Source organism: Artemia franciscana, chromosome 15, assembly GCF_032884065.1.
Source record: "Artemia franciscana chromosome 15, ASM3288406v1, whole genome shotgun sequence".
Classification (NCBI taxonomy): Eukaryota; Metazoa; Arthropoda; class Branchiopoda; order Anostraca; family Artemiidae; genus Artemia; species Artemia franciscana.
In genome coordinates, this window is record NC_088877.1 from 4673376 (window position 1) to 4694219 (window position 20844).

Here is a 20844-nt window from a genome sequence, read left to right on the forward strand (position 1 = left end):
ATTCAAAAACCTCTATAGACTAACTAAAAAATATAACTATAAAAAAAGAATACCACATCCTTAGTAGGGGGATGTTTTACACCAATCGTCCAAATCATCTGTTTAGAGATCTTGTTACACTTATTTTGAAACTGAAATTCACTGTTTACATTGTCCAATGACGAGCATTCCAGTAGTATGCTACTGTTTGCAACAGACAGGATCTGAGTGATGGAAGCATGATGTAATATAGATTAAAACTTTTTCTTTCAACTTTCAGCAACAAAATCAAGTCAACATATCGGAAGCGCGTTATTCTACCCTTGAACTGCAGAACCTGGATAGGAGGTATATTTAGGTAGATGATACTGGCTACTAGGGACGTTTGAAGCTTGTAAGACTGCCAAGAATTGTTAGCTTTAGAGCTAAGTATGGTAAGCGGATTAAGTCTGGTAGCTACCGAAATAAGTCAGATACCTAACTTGTTATCATAGACAATGATGAAAGAGACAAAACTTCGTCATATAATTGAAGTCGAAGCATTTGTATAAATCTTTTCTTCTCAAGCTGTAATGTTTCTATACAGGAGACAAGCCTGAATGACATTTGCAAAACTAATGAGATATCTACTTAATTTATTAGCAAGAGGGACGAAATATAGTCTTATAGAAGTACCACCTTTAAGGCCAATACCACTACTGCTACTACTACTAGCAATTCACCGCAGCACCAAGCAGGCTCAAGCCAACACGGCTACGGACGCCTCTCCTCCTTACCATTACCTATTAAAAGGTAAACCACTTACCTCTTTTTCAAAAATAGTATTAATAATCAGGAGTAAGTTATTTCTAACCTCATAACAGCTATATTTAAGAAACATGTTTACCACAGTATAAGCACCTGGTGCCTGATTATTTATTATTGGTGTCTTTTTATTTTGATTCTTTAAGTACTGTCACCAATTCTTTCTCATAAAATAAATATTCCTGCTCATCCAAGGTGTCATAAACTTTTCATTTTCATCTATATCATTTCCTGTAGCTGTATCCCAGTCTATCCCATTCTAAAAATGTTCTTCCCCCATGTCTTTAAGTGTTTCTTTATAACAGAATTTACTCCGTATATGAAAGGGGCTTTTCCTCCTCAACACCCCAGTCTTTACGCTAAAGTTTGACTCTTTCTCTTAACTCTACTTTTTAAAACAGTAAAAACCTTTAGCGTAAAGAGCTGGGCGTTGAGAAGGAAAAGCTACTTTCATATTCGGAATGATTTCTGTTCGTTTTAAGTTTTAATGTCGCTCCTCACTTTCAGTTAAAAAAGCTTGTTTTTTTATTTAATTTCTGAACGTTTTTGAATTAATGCAGGTTTTGATTTTGGCTCTCCGGACATAAATAATTAAAACGAAATTTACATATTATTTTTTTTTTGCTAAATAACTTTCTCACAGTTTTAATCGAAAGATTTTGAGAAAAAAAAAGAGCAGGGGAGGAGGTGTAAGGAGGCCCAATAGCCCTCCAATTTTTTGATTACTTAAAAAAGGTAACTAGAACTTTTAATTTCTTACGAACGTTTTCATTAGTAAGAAATATACATAACTTACGAATTAACTTACGTAACGAACTTCTATATTCGTATATTTTTATTACGTATATGAGGGGGTTCACACCCTCGTCAATACCTCGCTCTTTATATTAAAGCTTAAATTTTGTCCCAATTCCTTAAGAATGACCCTTAAATCACAAAGGCCGTGGAATATATAGTTGAAATCACTAAAAATACTTTAGTGTAAAGAGCGAGGTATTACGACGAGGTGAACCCCTCATATACGTAATAATTTCTTTTCGTTTTAAGTTTTAATGCTACTCCTTACTTTCAGTTGAAAAAACTTTCCATATTTATTTTTTCATTGTTTTTTAAATAATGCTAGAAAATCCTGCGTTCCTTTCATTGAAATTCTCCTCCCCCATGACAAATTCCTTCATGGAAAGATACTCCCACGAAGATACTCCCACGGGGACTGTGGGGAGTAAGTCGTCCCAAAGCCATAGTTATTAGGTTTTTTGACTATCTCGGAATTTTGATCCAGTAACTTTGGGGAAAAAATGAGCGTGGGAGGGGGCCTAGGTTCCAATCAGCATGAAAATCTGATTCTTGTGATGTATCTTTTAGTATTCGTTTTTTAGAGTTTCGTTTATTATTGAGCCGGTTCGCTCTTTACTACAGTTCGTTACCTTGAACTGTTTGATAACATGGTGATTGTGGAGGTGAACATTTGGCGATTATTTTCTATTAACAAGAACCGAAATCCTGTGCAGACAATCTCAAGCCTATTAATCCCGAATAAATTTTCCGAATTAATTCCGAATATTCATACCTACAAATATTATGTTATTACAGAGAGGCACCCTATATCGTATAAAATTGCTATGAAAAGGTTTTCAAACAGTTCGTGGTAACAAACTCTAATAAGGGGCGATCCGGCTGAATAGTAACCAAAACTCTAAAAAACGGAATTTGATATCAATAGCTACAACAAAAGAATTGCATTTTAATGCTGATTTTAAATATATAAGTTTCATCAAGTTTAGACTTACCCATCAAAAGTTACGAGCCTGAGAAAATTTGCCTTATTTAGGAAATCGGGGAAAACACCCTCTAAAAGTCATAGAATCATAACGAAAATCACACAATCACATTCAGCATATCAGAAAACTCTACTGTAGAAGTTTCAAGCTCCTATCTAAAAAAAATGTGGAATTTTGAATTTTTTGCCAGATGGCTGATCACGGATGCGTGTCTATTTTTGTTTGTTTTTGTTTCGTTTTTTGTTGTTTTTTTTTCTAGGGGTGATCGTATCGATCCAATAGTCCCAAAATATTGAGAGAGGGCTCATTCTAACGGAAATAAAAAGTTCTAGTGCCCTTTTTAAGTGACCGAAAATTTTTGAGGGCACCTTGGCCCCCTCCCACGCCAAATATTTTCCCAAATTTATCGGATAAAAATTCTGAGATAGCCATTTTATTCAGCATAGTCTAAAAACCTTATAACTATGTCTTTGAGGATGACTTATTCCCCCACAGTCTCCGTGGGAGGGGCTACAAGTTACAAACTTTGACCAGTGCTTATATCTAGTAGTGGTTATCGGGAAGTATACAGACGTTTTCAGGGGGATTCTTTGGTTGGGATGGGGGACTTGTTGAGAAAAGGGAAATACGTTGGGGGAACTTTTCCATGGAGGAATTTGTCATGGGGGAAGAAAATTTCAATGAAGGGAGCGCAGGATTTTCTAGAATTATTAAAAAAAACGAAAAAATAAATGTGAAGAAGTTTTGGATAGGGAAAGTAAGGAGCAGCATTAAAACTTAAAACGAACAGAATTTATTACGTATATGAGGGGTTCGCTTCCTCCTAATACCTCTCTCTTTACGCTAAAGTATTTTTAGTAATTTCAACTATTTATTCTACTTCCTTTGTGATTCAGCCGTCATTCTTAAGAAATTAGGACAAAAGATAAGCTTTATTGTAAAGAGCGAGGTACTGACGAGGGGGTAAACCCCCTCATATACGTAATAAAAACAAATGAATACAGATCGTTGCGTAAGCTAATTCGTAAGTTATATATCTTTTACTAATAAAAACATTCGTAAAAAATTAAAAGTTCTAGTTGCCTTTTTAAGTAACCACAAAATTGAGGGGGGGGGGCAAATAGGCCTCCCCCCTGCTCCTTTTTTTCTCAAAATCATTCGATCAAAACTATGAGAAAGCCATTTAGCTAAAAAAAATAAATATGTAAATTTCGTTTTAATTATTCATCTGCGGAAAGCCAAAACCAAAACATGCATTAATTCAAAAATGTTCAGAAATTAAACAAAAAAACTATTTTTTTTAACTGAAAGTATGGAGCGACATTAAAACTTAAAACGAACAGTAATTACTGCGTATATGAAACGGGCTGCTCCCTCCTCAACGACGCTCTTTGCGCTAAAGTTTTTACTGTTCTAAAAAGTAGAGTTGAGAGAAAGTTTCAAACTTTAGCGTAAAGAGCGGGGCGTTGAGGAGGGAGCAGCCCCTTTCATATACGAAGTAATTACTGTTCGTTTTAAGTTTTAATGTTGCTCCTTACTTTCAGTTAAAAAAAAAATGTTTTTTTATTTAATTCAGTCTGAAAACGCCCACCAAAAAAGACTAAGATCAGAAAAATATCCATTAATAAATATCAAGCGCAAATGCTGTGTGATTTACTAGGCAATAATTTCCTCGAGTGATGTCACTCCTGAAGTGATAATATAGTCCACCGCAAGGATCTTAGTCTTGTAGCTACCCGATAGAGATGAGGCAGCCCTTTACAGAGACCATTGGTTAAAGATCTGAATATGACGCCCTGCCGTAGTTGTCCTCCTATAAATGACCCTCCTACGACAGTGTTGTGTGTCATCATGCAATTTAGTCCAATGCTGGGAGAAGGTTTGCAACTCACAAGACGTGTCAACACGCCTGTGGGCCGTGCTGAGTGTGCATTTCAGGGGTATTCTTCCTCCTGTGCTTTATTTTCACCCCCCCCCCCTCGAGAATGTGCCCCAGTTTCTATTGTGGACCCCAGAGACTAGGTCCCCCTTATGTCCCCCTTGTGCTTCCTATGGAGGTACCCTACGTATCTGTAGGGCACTTCTCTGTCTGTTCCCTAGGGGCGTGCTGAGTTGCTTGAGGGAGGCTTTACTCGGATTTTTACCCACGGATCTGTTATTTGGTTACGGAAGCAGATAATCAGGCATCAGGCATTTAACCACAACAATGGAACCAACAACAGTTTTACTCCTGTGCTAGCTGCTTCGAACACCTTAGTAAACATTCACTGTTGACAAGAAAACAAAATCAAAAAGAGATCGTAGGTAAACATAATGTCTGTAGTTTGTTACCAGAAGTAGTGCCCTAGCACTGCTTAAATAAAGAACCATATGCCTTCGGTTTATTATTTTAATTTTTCTCTCCCGCCACGTCGTAAGGAAGGACTGATCGCAAAAACTTTGAAGGGGGTTCATTCAATTGGAGCTTGAAACTTCGTGTGCCTTTCATAAGGTCCAAAAATTGCTGGAGGATAATCATCCCCTCCAACAACTTTTTGATTTTTCGAAATAGCAATTTCAGCATAACTGTTGTTCTGTGGGATAAAAAGGTCAAACGTTTTATTGCAGGAGAGTGGAAGGGGCTAACCCAGAAATTGGGCCAACAATGTTTTTGACCATGATCAGTTCGAAGATTGCTTGTTAGAAACCTACTGAAACCTGTTACTTGGCACAGCCCCTCCCCCCCACATACAAAGGGACCGAAAAAGGGACAATGAATTTTTCTCGATTGCCTCAAAACTTATATTCTTGTTCTGGGCTAAGGAGAACCCATTGTAGATGGAAAAATAGAAATAAGATTGGCTCCCCCCCAAAAAAATGGGGCCTGGCAAAGAACAAAGAATGTTTCCTCAGCCGCCCTGCATAGAATATGGAACTGTAGGTACTTGGCTGGGGGCTCATTTGAATGTGATTTGAAGCTTTAATGCTATTTTTCGGGCCAAAATTGACTTGAGGTCAACTAGCCTCCCTCCTGTCCCTTTTCTGTTCCCCCCTGTGATCCCATTACATTGAACTATAATTATGTAGCATTTTTCAGAAACATCAAAAAGTCTAATTTATATGCCTTCGGGGTCTAAATCACCCCGTAGCCCCTGGGATCTTGGCTCTTAATTATTAAATTGCCCCTTCATTCACAGTCAGGTCTTCGTAGAGAAGGAGATACTATTTGGTCTTGCTTGTCATATTGTCAAATAACTCAATCGTTTCGCTAGGCCCGAGTTCCAAGATCTCCCCACGGCTGTACTCTAGAAACATCACGTGTCCCTGAATAAATAAAAAGCCACTATGTTTTTTGGATTCCCGCAGCTAAGACATTTTGACAGATAGTATGTTGCTTGCTCATTTGTAAAAGAGAGCTGTTCTCCGTATGTTTTGGATTTTGGACACATCACCCCCGACCAAGCTTTGTTTTTGTAAGAAAACGTTTACGACTCGTCAAATTTGCAATAAGGGATCCTTTGCTGTGCTGATTATTTTCGTTTAGTTTACTGCTGTTGCGTTTTCCACCAAAGAAGTATAGGCCTTATTTTTAGAAGATCCCGTATAGATTTTAATAGGCACTTAAATGACGCATGTACTTTGACCACTTGAACATCTTGAGCGGTCAGAGCTTGCAGTAAGTCGGAATCTGTGAAATTTTGTTCAAATATTTTAACATGATTGGTAATTCTCTGAGAATTTCTAGCGCGAATAAAAGAAGAACCCTTTTAAAGCCAATTCAGTTTTTAGTCACTGAATTACGCAGGAAAATATTCTTTCTCATTTGGAGCCTCATCCAATCCTTTCGGGAGGGGTGTATGGCTCTTTAGAGAGTATAAATAGTAAAAAAGAGAAACACTTTTCAGAAGAAAGGGTCCATTGGACCATCTTGGTGGGATATGTAAAATCTATAAGAAAATACAGCTATGACACTGTACTTGAATTTACTAACTGAAAACGTGACAAAATTTACATAATGTATTTTGATTTTAAAAGGTAGAACTCGTATTATATTGAATTCTAATTATTAACTTGAAGATATGTCATTAATTGAAAACAGAGAGAAATGCTTTGAAGTGGCAGCACCTATTGTCCAAAAGTGAATTGAATGCCAATATTCATGGCGCTGCCTTCCTAATCCTAAAAAAGCGTATGTCCATAAACTCAGCTTTTTCCTAAATAAGCTTGAAAATATATTAAAGTAAGCTTTTCCTGTAGTTAGTCATTTTAAGTAATTTTAGGTCAACTTGAAACAACCTTTCAAACAGTTCGTGGTAACGAACTGTAGTAAGGAGCGACCCAGCTCAATAGTAACCAAAACTCTAAAAAACTGAATTTTGATATCAAGAGCTACATCAAAAGAATCGCATTTTAATGCTGATTTTAAATATATAAGTTTCATCAAGTTTAGTCTTACCCATCAAAAGTTACGAGCCTGAGAAAATTTGCCTTATTTAGGAAAATAGGGGGAAACACCCCCTAAAGGTCGTAGGATCTTAGCGAAAATGACACCATCAGATTCAGCGTATCAGAGAACCCTACTGTAGAAGTTTCAAGCTCCTATCTACAAAAATGTGGAATTTGGCATTTTTTGCCAGAAGACAAATCACGGGTGCGTGTTTATTTGTTTGTTTTTTTTTTTTTGTTTTTTTTTTTTTTTCCCAGGGGTCATCGTATCGACCAAGTGGTCCTAGAATGTCGCAAGAGGGCTTATTCTAACGGAAATGAAAAGTTCTAGTGCCCTTTTTAAGTGACCAAAAAAATTGGAGGGCATCTAGGCCCCCTCCCACGCTCATTTTTTTCCCCAGGTCAACGGATCAAAATTCTGAGATAGCCATTTTGTTCAACATAGTCGAAAACCATAATAACTATGTCTTTGGGGATGACTTACTCCCCCACAATCCCTGGGGGAGGGGCTGCAAGTTACAAACTTTGACCAGTGTTTACATATAGTAATGGTTATTGGGAAGTGTACAGACGTTTTCAGGGGGATTTTTTTGTTTGGGGGTGGGGCTGAGGAGAGGGGGCTATGATGGAGGATCTTTTCTTGGAGGAATCTGTCACGGGGGAAGAAAAATTCAATGAAAAGGGCGCAGGACTCTCTAGCATTACTATAAGAAAACAATGAAAAATAAACATGAAAACGTTTTTTTCAAATGAAAGGAAGAAGTAGCATTGAAGCTTAAAACGAACAGAGATTATTACGCATATGAGGGGTTCTAAAAATACTTTAGCATAAAGAGTGAGGTATTTAGGAGGAGATAAATACCTTGCTCTTTATGCTAAAGTATTTTTAGTAATTTCAACTATTTATTCTACGGCCTTTCTGATTCAGGGGTCATTCTTAAAGAATTGGGACAAAACTTACGATTTAGTGTAAAGAAGGAGGTATTAACGAGGGTACAAACCCCCTCATATACATAATAAAAATTAAAGAATATAAAAGTTTGTTACGTAAGTTAATTCTAAAGTTACGTATATTTTTTGCTAATAAAAAAATTTCGTTGAAATGAAAATCAATAGTTGCCTTTTTATGTAACCGAAAAATTGCATGGCAACTAGGCCTCCTTCCCCATCCCATATTTCTGAAAATCGTATGATCAAAACTAAGAGAAAGCCATTTAGCCAAAAAAGGAATTAATATGCCAATTTCATTTGAATAGTTTAAGTGTGGAGAGTCAAAATCAAACATGCATTAATTCAAAAACGTTCAGAAATTACATAAAAAAAACTAGTTTTTTTAACTAAAAGTAAGGAGCGACATTAAAACTTAAAACGAACAGAAATTACTCCGTATATGAAATGGATTGTCCCCTCCGCAATCCCTCGCTCTTTACGCTAAAGTTTGACTCTTTGCCACAATTCTGCTTTTTAAAACAATTAAAAGCTTTAGCGTAAAGAGCGAGGGATTGCGGAGGGGACAATCCATTTCATATACGGAGTAATTTCTGTTCGTTTTAAGTTTTAATGTCGCTCCTTACTTTCAGTTAAAAAAACTAGTTTTTTTATGTAATTTAGGTTAAATCGGCTAGTTTTTAGCCTCATAGTGATGCATTTCTGCATTCATTACCAGTACGGTATTCAATACCATTACTCCTTTTCAGAGTTTCGGTTACTATTGAGCTTGGTCAAGCCTTACTTTTAGATTGTTACCACCAACTTTTTGTTTGAAAATTAATTATCTTTTATTTATTATCTTGTATATTTATATTATACGATAGTCAAAATCATAATTGATAATATAATTAATAATGTAAAAATAATTAATATTAATAATTGTCATTAACTGAAAACAGAGAGAAATGCTTTGAAGTGACAGGACTTGCTATCCAAAATTAAAATGAATGCCAATATTAATGGTGCTGCCTTCCTAATTCTAAAAAAGCGTATGTCAATAAACTCAGCTTTTTCCTAAATAAGCTTAAAAATATATTAAAAATAAGCTTTTTCCTGTAGTTAGTCATTTTAAGTAATTTTGGGTCAACTCGAAAGAACCTTTTTAGGTTAAATTGGCTAGTTTTAAGCCTTAGAGGGATATATTTCTGTATTCATTGCCAGTATCCAATATCATTATCTCTTTTTTAGAGTTTCGGTTACTATTGAGCTTGGTCACGCCTTACTTTCAGATCGCTACCACCAACTTTTTGTTTGAAAATTAATTATCTTTTATTTATTATCTTATATATTTATATCTTATGATAATCAATATCATAATTAATAATATAATTAACAATATAATAATGATTAATATTAATAATTGTCATTAACTGAGAACAGAGAGAAATGCTTTGAAGTGACAGCAGTTGCTGTCCAAAGTGAAATGAATGCCAATATAAATGGCGCTGCCTTCCTAATTCTAAAAAGCGTATGTCCATAAACTCGGTGAATCTATAGGCCTGCATTCTACCCGCATGGCATATACCTTGTTCAGTTTATTTTAGATGGCTTCTGAGTGATATAAAACTTGTTGAACAAATGATGAATTATTTGTTAAAAACTATTTTTTTGTTAATAATAATTATTAAAAAATAATAAACAAATTATCAGCAAATAATAAATAAAAACAATAAATATATTGAAAAATAAGGGTATTTGTCTGTCAAACGAAACATACTCAAGAATTACGCTCTGTAAGTTCTGTTGAATCTGCAAAGAACCGGTTTACTGTCTGTATTGACATATAGCTTTGGCTCTGTGAAAAACCTAAGATGTAGGCATATTTAGATTAAATATTTAGTTGGTATTTTGGTTAGGCTAGATATTTAATATAATGCGTTCTGGGCGGCCTGCTTTCCATAGTTCTTTATCGTAGTTTTTATAATATTGTTAATAAATTATTACATTTTTATTATATTTCAGTACACAAATTTTGTTGGTATTTAATTTGGTTGTTAGCATAATTTGGTATATTTCATCAGGATTAACCCTTGGGTAAACCGTTTTTTGTCTTACAGAGCATAATTCTTAAGTGCATTTCGTTTAATAGACGAGCACCCAAATAAATTTTATATTATATTTTATATAAATAATTATAATTATACATTACATTTTAATTATACAATTATAAATTATACATTATAAATTATACATATAAATATCATTATACATTATATGTATAAAATAACTATACATTATAAATTATACATCACGACTTCTTATATGAACATTTCTTACAAGAAAAATTAATATTCAGTTTTTATGTACAATAAAACGCTTGCTGTAACTAAATTTATTTTATACCTTTTGAGAGGGGATAGGGGTGAGGATGAGAAGATCAAATTAGATAACAGATAAATTTATCGAGGGGATAGCTTCATAACTTAACGTTATCAGTAAAGATGGTGAATGCCTTGAAGATGTAAAAATTAGAATGGCGAAGGTACAGGGTGTTTTTTGAAAAAATTGAAACACTTTGGAAAAAATAGGAAAATAAACATCTCAACTAATATCAGAATTTAAGCAAGAGTAGTGACAGTGATCAAGTGTAACCCTGAAATGTGGATGCTCCGAAAGGTTGAGGAACGTATACTAGATGTGCTCTTGTGGAAACGTCTAAGGATGGATGACGGTAATTGTTTGACTGACTCTATATCAAACAAATAGCTGAAAGAAAAATTTTGTCCGATCCCACCTTTAAGGACTATAATGAAAGAAAGATTAATGTGGCTAAGTCACATTTTACGGATGGTGAATGATAAACGACCAAAAAGCGTGCTTTTTGGCCATCCGTCTGGGATTAAGTAAAAAGCAGGATGTCTCCAAATGTGATAGGAAGGAGTCATAAGAATGGCCTTAGAGGGATTTGAACTTTATGGGATGGGGGGGGGGGGTCAAAGAGTGAAGCTTTGAAAAGATATGGGTAAAGGTGGAATTTACACAGCCGTCTTAGCATCAGACAGATGGTGCTGAAATGAGCTGTTATTAATAGCAGTACTATTATTACTAGTATTAGTATTACTAGTATTATTATTACTAGTATTAGTAGTAGCAGTAGCAAGGGGCAGCAATAGTAGCAGTAGAGGAAAAATTCATTACAGTGCTCCCATATCGAGCCAAATACAAGCAAAAAAAAGCCAAATAAAAGTGAAAAATTTGATTAAAAAGGGGAAACACCGAGCCACAGCATCCCTGGCTTGGGGACCTGAGGCAGCTGACCTGGTTGCCTCCCCTAGGAACGGCCCTGGTGGTAGAAGTAGTAGTAATAGTAGCAGGAGCAGTAGTATCTCTAGTGCTACTATTAGCATCAATAGTAGTAGTGCTAGTAGTAGCAGTAGATTATGGTTACGGTAAGACAGAAAGTAAAAAATCTTTAAAAACGAGATAAACCTCCATAAATAGGGTAAAAATATTATTATCAATGCTGAGCCACCCCCTTTTTTTAAAGAGTGCTTGGATGCTCTCACGTAGCGTTTAATTTCAGGTTTAAGAGGAAAGTATTAGAGGACTTACCTAAAGTTTGACCAAGGACAGTACGCCCGTCCTCACCCTGACATGAACTCTTGGCATCAAACTGGTTTGTAAACTGAATGAAAGCATATCCACGGTGCATAGATATACCTGAAATAGAATTTAGCACGATAAAATAAAAGATTAAATGAGTATTTAATTAATGAACCATTTTAAATATTTCCCAACCTTAGATCTATTTTACTTTACACCGTTTAATTATAGACTTAATTTTGATGTTATAACTTATAAATTTAGTTATAAACTTAAATTAAATACTTATAAATAATTATAATTATAATAAGGTGCAAAATAATTGTGATTAAATTATAAGTATTAATTTACACATAAGTAATTATGGTTAGATAATTATAATAAGTACAAAGTCAAATATAAATTAAAGTTCAGTTATAGCCCAACATGTTTATTATTTTTTACAAAACATAAGGAACAGGACAGGCGTAGCAGTTTTCAAGAAAATGACCGCGATATTTATTCAACACGTATATAAATATGTATAAATATAAATACAATAAATATAATTTTATATAATTAAATAATTATAATAACTAAAAATTCAAATATAAATTAAAGTTCAGTTATAGCCCAACATGTTTATTATTTTTTACAAAACATAAGGAACAGGACAGGCGTAGCAGTTTTCAAGAAAATGACTGCGATATTTATTCATCATGTATAATAATATGTATATTAGTCTTAAACTCGCTAGGAATGTTGGCATTTTAAGAAAGTTGCAGTATATTTTCCCAAGAGATATTTTAAGAACAATATATTATTCCTTAATTCATCCTTATCTGCTATATTGTTGCAATGTTTGGAGTAGTACATTTCCTTCTCATCTCCATCGTGTTCGAGTTTTGCAGAATAAAGCGCTTTGAGTGTTATGTGGTGTAGGTTTTAAAGACTCGGTACAAAAGAGGTATATAGAATGCAAAATCTTGCCTTTAGCAGGACTTATTATTTTTTATCGAAGCCTGTTTATATATAAATATTTTCAAAATTGTTTACCAACATGTTCTAAAAGTATGTTTGAATTAGGAAGTGATATTCATACACATTCTACGAGACAGTCCGATATAATTCGTCGTCCGCTTGCTATTACCCGTAGATCTCAATTTTCTATTCGGCATCTAGGACCCCATGCATGGAATTGTTTACCTACGACTTTGAGAAACATGGATAGTTTTTTTGAATTTCGGCGGGAATTAAAGCTATTTTGCCTTAATATTTATGGTTTTGATAGTTGAGTGGACCTCAAGTGGAGCCAAGATGTTGGTTTTGATTTTGGCGATACTGGTAAAGTGGTTTTGGTTTCTTTTTGTTTTGTCTCTTTTGAAGTGTAAATCCGTTTCGATTGAAATGCAGGGTAATTGATTTTTTCTTCTTCTTTCTTTCTTTTTTCTTTTCCTTTTCTTTTCTTTTTATTTTTTCTTCTTTTTCGTATTGTTTTATTTGTATGTGTATTGGGGTTGTAAGCCCAAACAAGCTTTGCTTCGGGCCATTTGCTTGTTTTGTTTTGTTATTTATATTAATAAACCCATCTTTCTCTCTCTCATATAAATATAAATGAAATAAATATACTTTTATATAATTAAATAATTATAATAACTACAAATTCAAATATAAATTAAAGTTCAGTTATAGCCCAACATGTTTATTATTTTTTACAAAACATAAGGAACAGGACAGGCGTAGCAGTTTTCAAGAAAATGACCGCGATATTTATTCCACATGAGCGCACTTTGAGTCAGGTTTATTTTACCTAGGAGTTCAGCTTGCTCTACTTGAAACACCGAAGCGATAAATACGCCGACTTATTTATTTTTGCAATTTGTGTTTCAATATTTTTAATCCTAGGTTTGTAGAAGTACTTACTATAGAAGTTTAAGCTTATCCGACCTTACTTTGTACGCTTTTTGACAGTTCGTCTAATATATTTCTTCGTTTAACGTGTATTTTTTACAAATTTAAAACATTTACATAAAAACGCCGTTCTTTGTGTGAAAAAGGTAGTACATTTCTTAAAGGTGTGTGCCAGCGAGACACATTAAGACAGATCTGAATTTGGTGGCGCGGTGGATTGTCTATCAAAAGTTTCAGTTGGGAGTCTGATAAGTACATATGGCTTGTCACTCTAGATTAACCTGAATATCAATTATAAAAAAAATTACAGAAAAGGTTGAAAAAGGTTAAGATGAATATGAAAACCTAAAAACAAAAACAAGAATAAGTCATATAATAATTCAAACTTAAAAAGAACAGAAATTACTGTTAAACAAAAAGATATCCGTTGCGAATAGTTGTTTAAAACAAATAATCATATCAAACAAAAAGAAAACAGATAGTACTATAAATGAATAGATGAATCCTAAAACAAGTAGAAATTGAAATGAATAGCCAAGTCAAAATTAAACAAACAAAATTAACGCAAATGAGGGTAGGGCTAGCAGGACTCTAACCTTACCATATATCCCCGGAACCAGGGAAAGCGTATATGACGCCTATAAAACTTCACAAGACACCTCAGAGCTGACGCACAGCCCTGACATCCTCTCAATGTGGTGGAAGGGACAGCCACGCTTCTCAGGTCCTTGTCATACCTCCGTCATAAGGTAGATCTTGGCTGACCTCTTTTGCGCCTCCCCTTTGGGAAGCACTAATATACTATATTTGGGAGGCTATAATCTGGCTTACAATAGACTTGGCCATGGTGCTACATTGCATAGGGTCATTAACTAATCGGCCGTGATAATTAAAATTGTGACATATGCCATTTTTGTAACTTTTCAAGAGAGCCAAAAACGGAAAAAAACTTTGTCGGCTGTGGTCGCTCTGAAGGATAAGGCTGATGGAGATAAGGAGATCATATTCTAAGTGAATTCAAATTATTTCATTTTACGGCGAATGTCTCGCCATATACCAGGGCCTTATGACAAATGTCAAGTCCCCGTGTTATAGCTCCATTGGATAATCCTGTTCTGTCATTCTGAATATTAATTAAATGAAAAAAAGATTTTTTTTTTTTACTGAATATAAGTAGCGACATTAAAACTTAAAACGAACAGAAATTGTTCCGTATGTGAAACAGGCTCTCTCCTGCTCACCGTCCTGCTCTTTACGCTAAAGTTTTACTCTTTGTCACAACGCTTCGCTCATGTCCTCAACGCCTCGCTCTTTACACTAAAGTTTTTTTTATTGTTTTAAAAAATAGAGCTGTGAGAAAGAGTAAAACTTTAGCATAAAGAGCGGGGCGTCAAGGAGGGTACAAACTCTTTCCTGTACGGAACAATTTCTGTTTGTTTTATGTTTTAATGTTGCTGCTTACTTTCAGTAAAAAAACGTGATTTTTATTTAATTTCTGAAGGTTTTGAATTAATGCAGGCTTTTAATTTGGCTCACCGTACTTGAATAATTAAAACAAAATTTGATTATTAATTTTTCTTAAAACTAATATTAACCTTATGATAACTTAAATTAGATTTTTGTTTCAGTTGTTTAAGACTGACTCCTGAGTCACAAAGGCTATTTAATTAGGATAATAGCCTTTTTTAAAAGTTTAAAAAGAAACGTTAGCGTAAGAGCGAGCTACTGAGGAGAGGCAACCCATTTCGTGTACGTAATTTCTGTTGGCTTTACTTCTTACTTTCAGTTGAAAAAACTTGTTTATATTTAATTGCTGATCTTTTTTTAAATAATATCGGGAAATACAGCTCCCGCTCCATAAGAAATTCCCACCCCCCATGAGAAATTTCTCCACGAAAAAAATATCCTACGTAACTTAAATTCGCGATATTTGGGGAACCAATTTTTTAAGGCATTGTAACAAAACGGCCAAACAGGTCGAACCTATTTTTATGAAAATGAGAGTCACAAGTTCAGCAATTCTCAAATTACTGCAATGAATGAAAGAAAAGATCTTCAAAAGATATGCGCAATAATTTAAGTTTGTTTGAATCTCAATTTTATTCCTTACTTTCAGTTGGAAATTTTTTTTTTGTTATTTAATAACAGCCATAAGCCGAACACATACAATATCTTTAGTTTATTATCACATAAAAATCATAGTTATGAAGCAGCTTAAAGTAAAATCAAACAGTTCGTGGTAACGAACTGTAGTAAGGAGCGACCCGGCTCAATAGTAACCAAAAGTCTAAAAAACGGAATTTTGGTACCAATAGCTACATCAAAAGAATCGCATTTTGATGCTGATTTTAAATATATAAGTTTCATCAAGTTTAGTCTTACCCATCAAAGTTACGAGCCTGAGAAAATTTGCGTTATTTTAGAAAATAGGGAGAAACACCCCCTAAAAGTCATAGAATCTTAACGAAAATCGCACCATCAGATTCAGCGTATCAGAGAACCCTACTGTAGAAGTTTCTCGCTCCTATCTACAAAAATGTGGAATTTTATATTTTTTACCAGAAGGCAGATCACGGATGCGCGTTTTTTTTTTTTTTTTTTTTTTTTTTTTTCTTTACCTCGGGGGTTATCGTATCAACCCAGTTGTCCAACAATGTCGCGAGAGGGCTGATTCTAACGGAAATGAAAAGTTCTAGTGCCCTTTTTAAGTGACCAAAAAAATTGGAGGGCACCTAGGCCCCCTCCCACGCTAACTATTTTCCCAAAGTCAGCGGATCAAAATTCTGAGATAGCCATTTTATTCAGCGTAGTCGAAAAACCTTATAACTATGTCTTTGGGGACGACTTACTCCCCCACAGTCCCCGTGGGAGGGGTTACAAGTTCAAAACTTTGACCAGTGCTTACATATAGTAATGGTTATTGGGAAGTGTACAGGCGTTTTCAGGAGGATTTTTTGGTTGGAGGCAGGGGTTGAGAAGAGGGGGATATACTGGGGGAACTTTCCATCGAGGAATTTGTCATGGGGGAAGAAAATGTCCATGAAGGGAGCGCAGGATTTACTAACATTACTTAAAAAAAACAATGAAAAAGTGTTTTTCAGCTGGAAGTAAGCAGCAGAATTAAAACTTAAAACGAACAGAAATTATTACCCATATGAGGGGCTCACCTCCTCCTAATACCTCGCTCTTTACGCTAAAGTATTTTTAGTAATTTCAACTATTTATTCTGCGGCTTTTGTGATTCAGGGGTCATTCTTAATGAATTGGGACAAAATTTAAGCTTTAGTGTAAAGAGCGAGGTACTGACGAGGGGGCGAACCCCCTCATATATGTAATAAAAACATAAGAATACAAAAGTTCTTTATGTAAGCTAATTTATAAGTTACGTATATCTTTTACTTATAAAAAGATTCGTAAAAAATTAAAAGTTCTAGTTGCCTTTTTAATTAACCGAAAATCGGAGGGCAACTAGGCTTCCTCCCCCGCTCTTTTTTTCTCAAAATCATTGGATCAAAATTATGAGAAAGCCATTTAGCCAAAAAAAAATAAATATACAAATTTCATTTTAATTATTCCTCTGCGGAGAGCCAAAATCAAAACATGCATTGATTCAAAAACGTTCAGAAATTAAATAAAAAAAAACAAGTTTTTTAAATGAAATTAAGGAGCGACATTAAAACTTAAAACGAACAGAAATTACTCCGTATATGAAAGGGGCTTTTCCTTCTCAACGCCCCGCTCTTTACGCTAAAGTTTATTTTTTACTGTTTTTATATGTAGAGTTAAGAGAAAGAGTCAAACTTTAGCGTAAAGAGCGGGGCGTTGAGAAGGAAAAGCCCCTTTCATATACGGAGTAATTTCTGTTCGTTTTAAGTTTTAATGTCGCTCCTTACTTTCATTTAAAAAACTTGTTTTTTTTATTTAATTAAACACTAAGATCGACTTGAAAATAACACAAACGAATTATTGCTTATATCGGCCATTATTTTTACAAAATTCGAATTTTAGCTTAGAGAACGAGGTAATGACGAGGGGGCAAACTTCCTCATATACGTAATGCGAGGGGGTTCACCCACTCATCGATACCTTGCACTTTATGCTAAAGTTCAAATTTTATTCCAATTCTTCAAGAATGACCCCTGAATCACAAACGCTGTTTAATTAGAATAAATAGCTCTTTTGAAATTATTAAAAATACTTTGGCGTAAACAGAAAGGTATTGACGATGTGAAGAACCCCCTCATATACGTAATAATTTCTGTTGGTTTTAAGTTTTAATGTTGCTCCTTACTTTCAGTTGGAAAATTTGTGTTTTTTAATCTAATTTCTGATCGTTTTTGCGATAATGCTGGGATGTCCAGCTGGGATATCCTTCATAGAAATTATCTTCCCCCGTCAAAAATTCCTCCATGGAAAGATATTCCCACGTAACCTAATCCCTCCCCACCAGAGAAAACCCCACATGAGAATGTGTGTATACTTACCAATAACAAATACTATATGTAAATAATGGACAAAGTTCGTAACTTTTAGCCCTTTCCGAGGACTGTGTGAGATAAAGTAGTACCCAAAAACATAGCTATTAGACATTTTGACTATGTTGATCAAAATAGCTATCTCAAAAATCTTGATCTGGTGACTTTGGGAAAAAATTGTTGTGGGAGGGGGCCTAGTTGCCCCCTCACTCAAAAAGGACAGTCACTTAAAAAGGGCACTAGAAATTTTAATTTCCATTCAAATGAGCCCTCTCGCGAAATCTTATGACCACTGGGTATACGATCACCCTTGGGGAAACAAAAACAAACACGCATCTGTTATCTGTCTTCTGGCAAAAAATACAAAATTCCGCATTTGTGCAGATAGGAGCCTGAAACCTTTACAGTAGTGTTCTCTGATGCGTTGAATCTGATGGTGTGATTTTTATTAAGATTCTATAGCTTTTAGGGGGGCCTCCCCCTTTTACTAGAAAAAGGCAATTTTTCTCAGGCTCGTAACTTTTGATGGGTTGGACTAAACCTGATGAAACTTATATTTTAAAATTAGCATAAAAATTCGATTCTGTTGATGTATCTATTGGTATCAAAGTTTCTTTTTTTAGAGTTTCGGTTACTATCGAGCCGGGTCGCTCCTTACTTTCAGTTCCTTACCACGATCTGTTTGACAAGACCTGATAAAAAAGAGACGAACGCCACTTATCTTTTTGTCTTTTTGTCTTATATAGGGGTACACGATAGGACAATTATGACTGCACCATTCGATTCCTCGTGCTTAGTTTACCCATGATACATACATAATTTATTTTCGACCAAAATGGGATATGTCGCACTTAATTATCACAGCTGTGAACCGGTTCTCCAGCAAACTCCTATGTTTCGGTTAACTTTTACTGCCATGATATATTCAGAATTCTTCTAAGAAACATATTTTCATAGGCTAGAGAATGGTTCTCAAGTTTGATTGTCAGCTTCCAACATTTGCTAGCAGCTAGGAGGTTGGGCATCACGTTGTTATTCAGAAGGCGAAGCTCCAAGCGAATAGAGTATGTAATAATGCGCAAGACTGGTTTGAAGTTGTTCAAACCCAATATTGCTTATCCATTTCCCTTATAGATCTCGTAAGCTGTTAGACCATTATGGCCTTAATCATGTATCTAGCGCTATAAAGGACAAGAAAATGTCCAAGATACTTTTTATTTGTTTGTTTGGTTGGGTATGGGAAATACTGTTATAGAAATTTCTGTTGTAGATGGACTTTCGCAGCGTTTGTGCAAATTTGTCTCTGGCTTCTGGTGAAAAAAGTTCTTCAGCGATTTCAAATAAGAGGTGTCATTTTTTAGAAAAAGACAAAGGGGAAGTATTAATAACACCATTCCTAAATTAGCCTGCTGACTTGTCACTGGATATTGGTGATTTTCTTTTGCGCTTGAAGATAAGGGCAACTCGATTGAGATTACTGATTGTTCCTTGGATACTACGAGTCAGTACCTCTTTAGTTTCCTAATGATTAATGAAAAAGAGGTAATACACTCGCTTAAAATAAATCCAAAGTATGTAGTCTCATGTATAGTAGTCCTTTTCATATAACAAATTTAACGAATATCCTTTTAACGTAGTCCTTTAAACGAATATCTTAAGTTAGGCTTTAATTGGCATTGTTTCAGCTTTCGCAGAAAACTTTATGACAGCAATAGACTTAAATTTTTGAAAGAAATCGTAAGGGGTCTCTGATTAAGGCATATTTAATATTAATTTTGTTTCGTATATTAAAGAAGTATTTGACGGTTTTGAAACACTTCAGTAGGATAAAACCACGATTTATAATATTTCAAAACAGAGAAATGTAACGCTCTTTAGTTTTTTTTCTTCTCGGGCTGCTGCTGTGCTTTTTGGTATTCTAACCTCTTTTTATTTTAGTGAATTATGCCTGTTTTTTGTTTATTTTATCTTTTTCTGTTATTCAGCTTTTTCTTTATTATTCTAATATTGTTTAGATATGCTCTTTCCAGGCTTAGCTATTGAATAAATGATTTGCTCAAGGCTTTTGCATATTTTAAGAAGAACTGTGAGCTACAATAATAGAGATAGGAAAAGAATGGAGAACATTTTTCGCTACTTTGCGCTATTTTTTCTGTTATTCCTCTAAGAAACTAACGTAAACCAGGATTAACGGTAAAACCTGACAGCAAAAAATTGAAGTGTATGGTCTATATTATTTTTCCATCCTTTTGCTACGACGAGCCTAGGAATGGACCAGGGAAGGGGGTGATGGTGATGCAGGAGTTATACTCCCCTCATCTCTTTTAATAGATAACTTCGAAGACCACACTACCTTTCCATGACGAAAGTAAAACAGTTCAAAATAGTGATGATACCTTTTTATTGACAGTAAATAGATATAAAATTATTTAACTGGATATTTCGAACACATGTACAGTGTTCATTATCAGCAGTAAAACTGTTTTACTGCTTTTACTGCTCAGCAGTTTTACTGCTGATGATGAACACTGTACATGTGTTCGAAATATCCAGTTAAATAATTTTATATCTATTCACTGTCAATAAAAAGGTATCATCCCTATTTTGAACTGTTTAATCTCTTTTAAAGTGAGATGAGTCGTTTATTTTAACCTCAACCAGGTCCCAGCCACTTAATTCAGTCAGAGACTGTCTAAGTTGTATTTTTTTTTTCATTTAAAGGCTTTCATACTTCTCGGTAGATGATGGATAAAATCTGACAGCATTTAGCATCAGCTATAAATTGCAATGAAGACAAGCCGAGTCGTTTAAATCAACAGGCTCAAAAGAACTGACATAAACACTTAATTTTGTTCTTTTTTTCTTCCTTCAATTCAGTATTTTGCAAGAAAGTAATAAGCGTTTAATCTTTACAGTTTTGGCAGAAAGTGGGAACCTTGAGCAGAATTTACGAATAT

General features: G+C 34.7%; 2 protein-coding genes across 3 annotated transcripts in view; one reads left to right on the forward strand and one right to left on the reverse strand.

The window, feature by feature from the left end:
• The window catches only part of LOC136036728 (RNA-binding Raly-like protein), a gene marked incomplete in the record, with an annotated part of 113052 nt that overhangs the window by 63271 nt on the left and 28937 nt on the right, over positions 1 to 20844 (reverse strand). Inside the window, 1 exon segment of the mRNA XM_065719077.1 lies at positions 11532 to 11639. Coding sequence (XP_065575149.1) covers positions 11532 to 11639 — 108 coding nt within the window.
• LOC136036729 (uncharacterized) overlaps positions 1 to 20844 on the forward strand; it is a 132054-nt gene that overhangs the window by 40075 nt on the left and 71135 nt on the right. Inside the window, exons 2-3 of one of the 2 annotated variants that reach the window (XR_010619777.1) lie at positions 260 to 413; positions 15041 to 15161. The gene's annotated coding sequence lies outside the window, so the exon portion shown is untranslated. The remainder of the gene's footprint in view (positions 1 to 259; positions 414 to 15040; positions 15162 to 20844) is intronic. The other variant, XR_010619778.1, reaches the window with a different exon arrangement.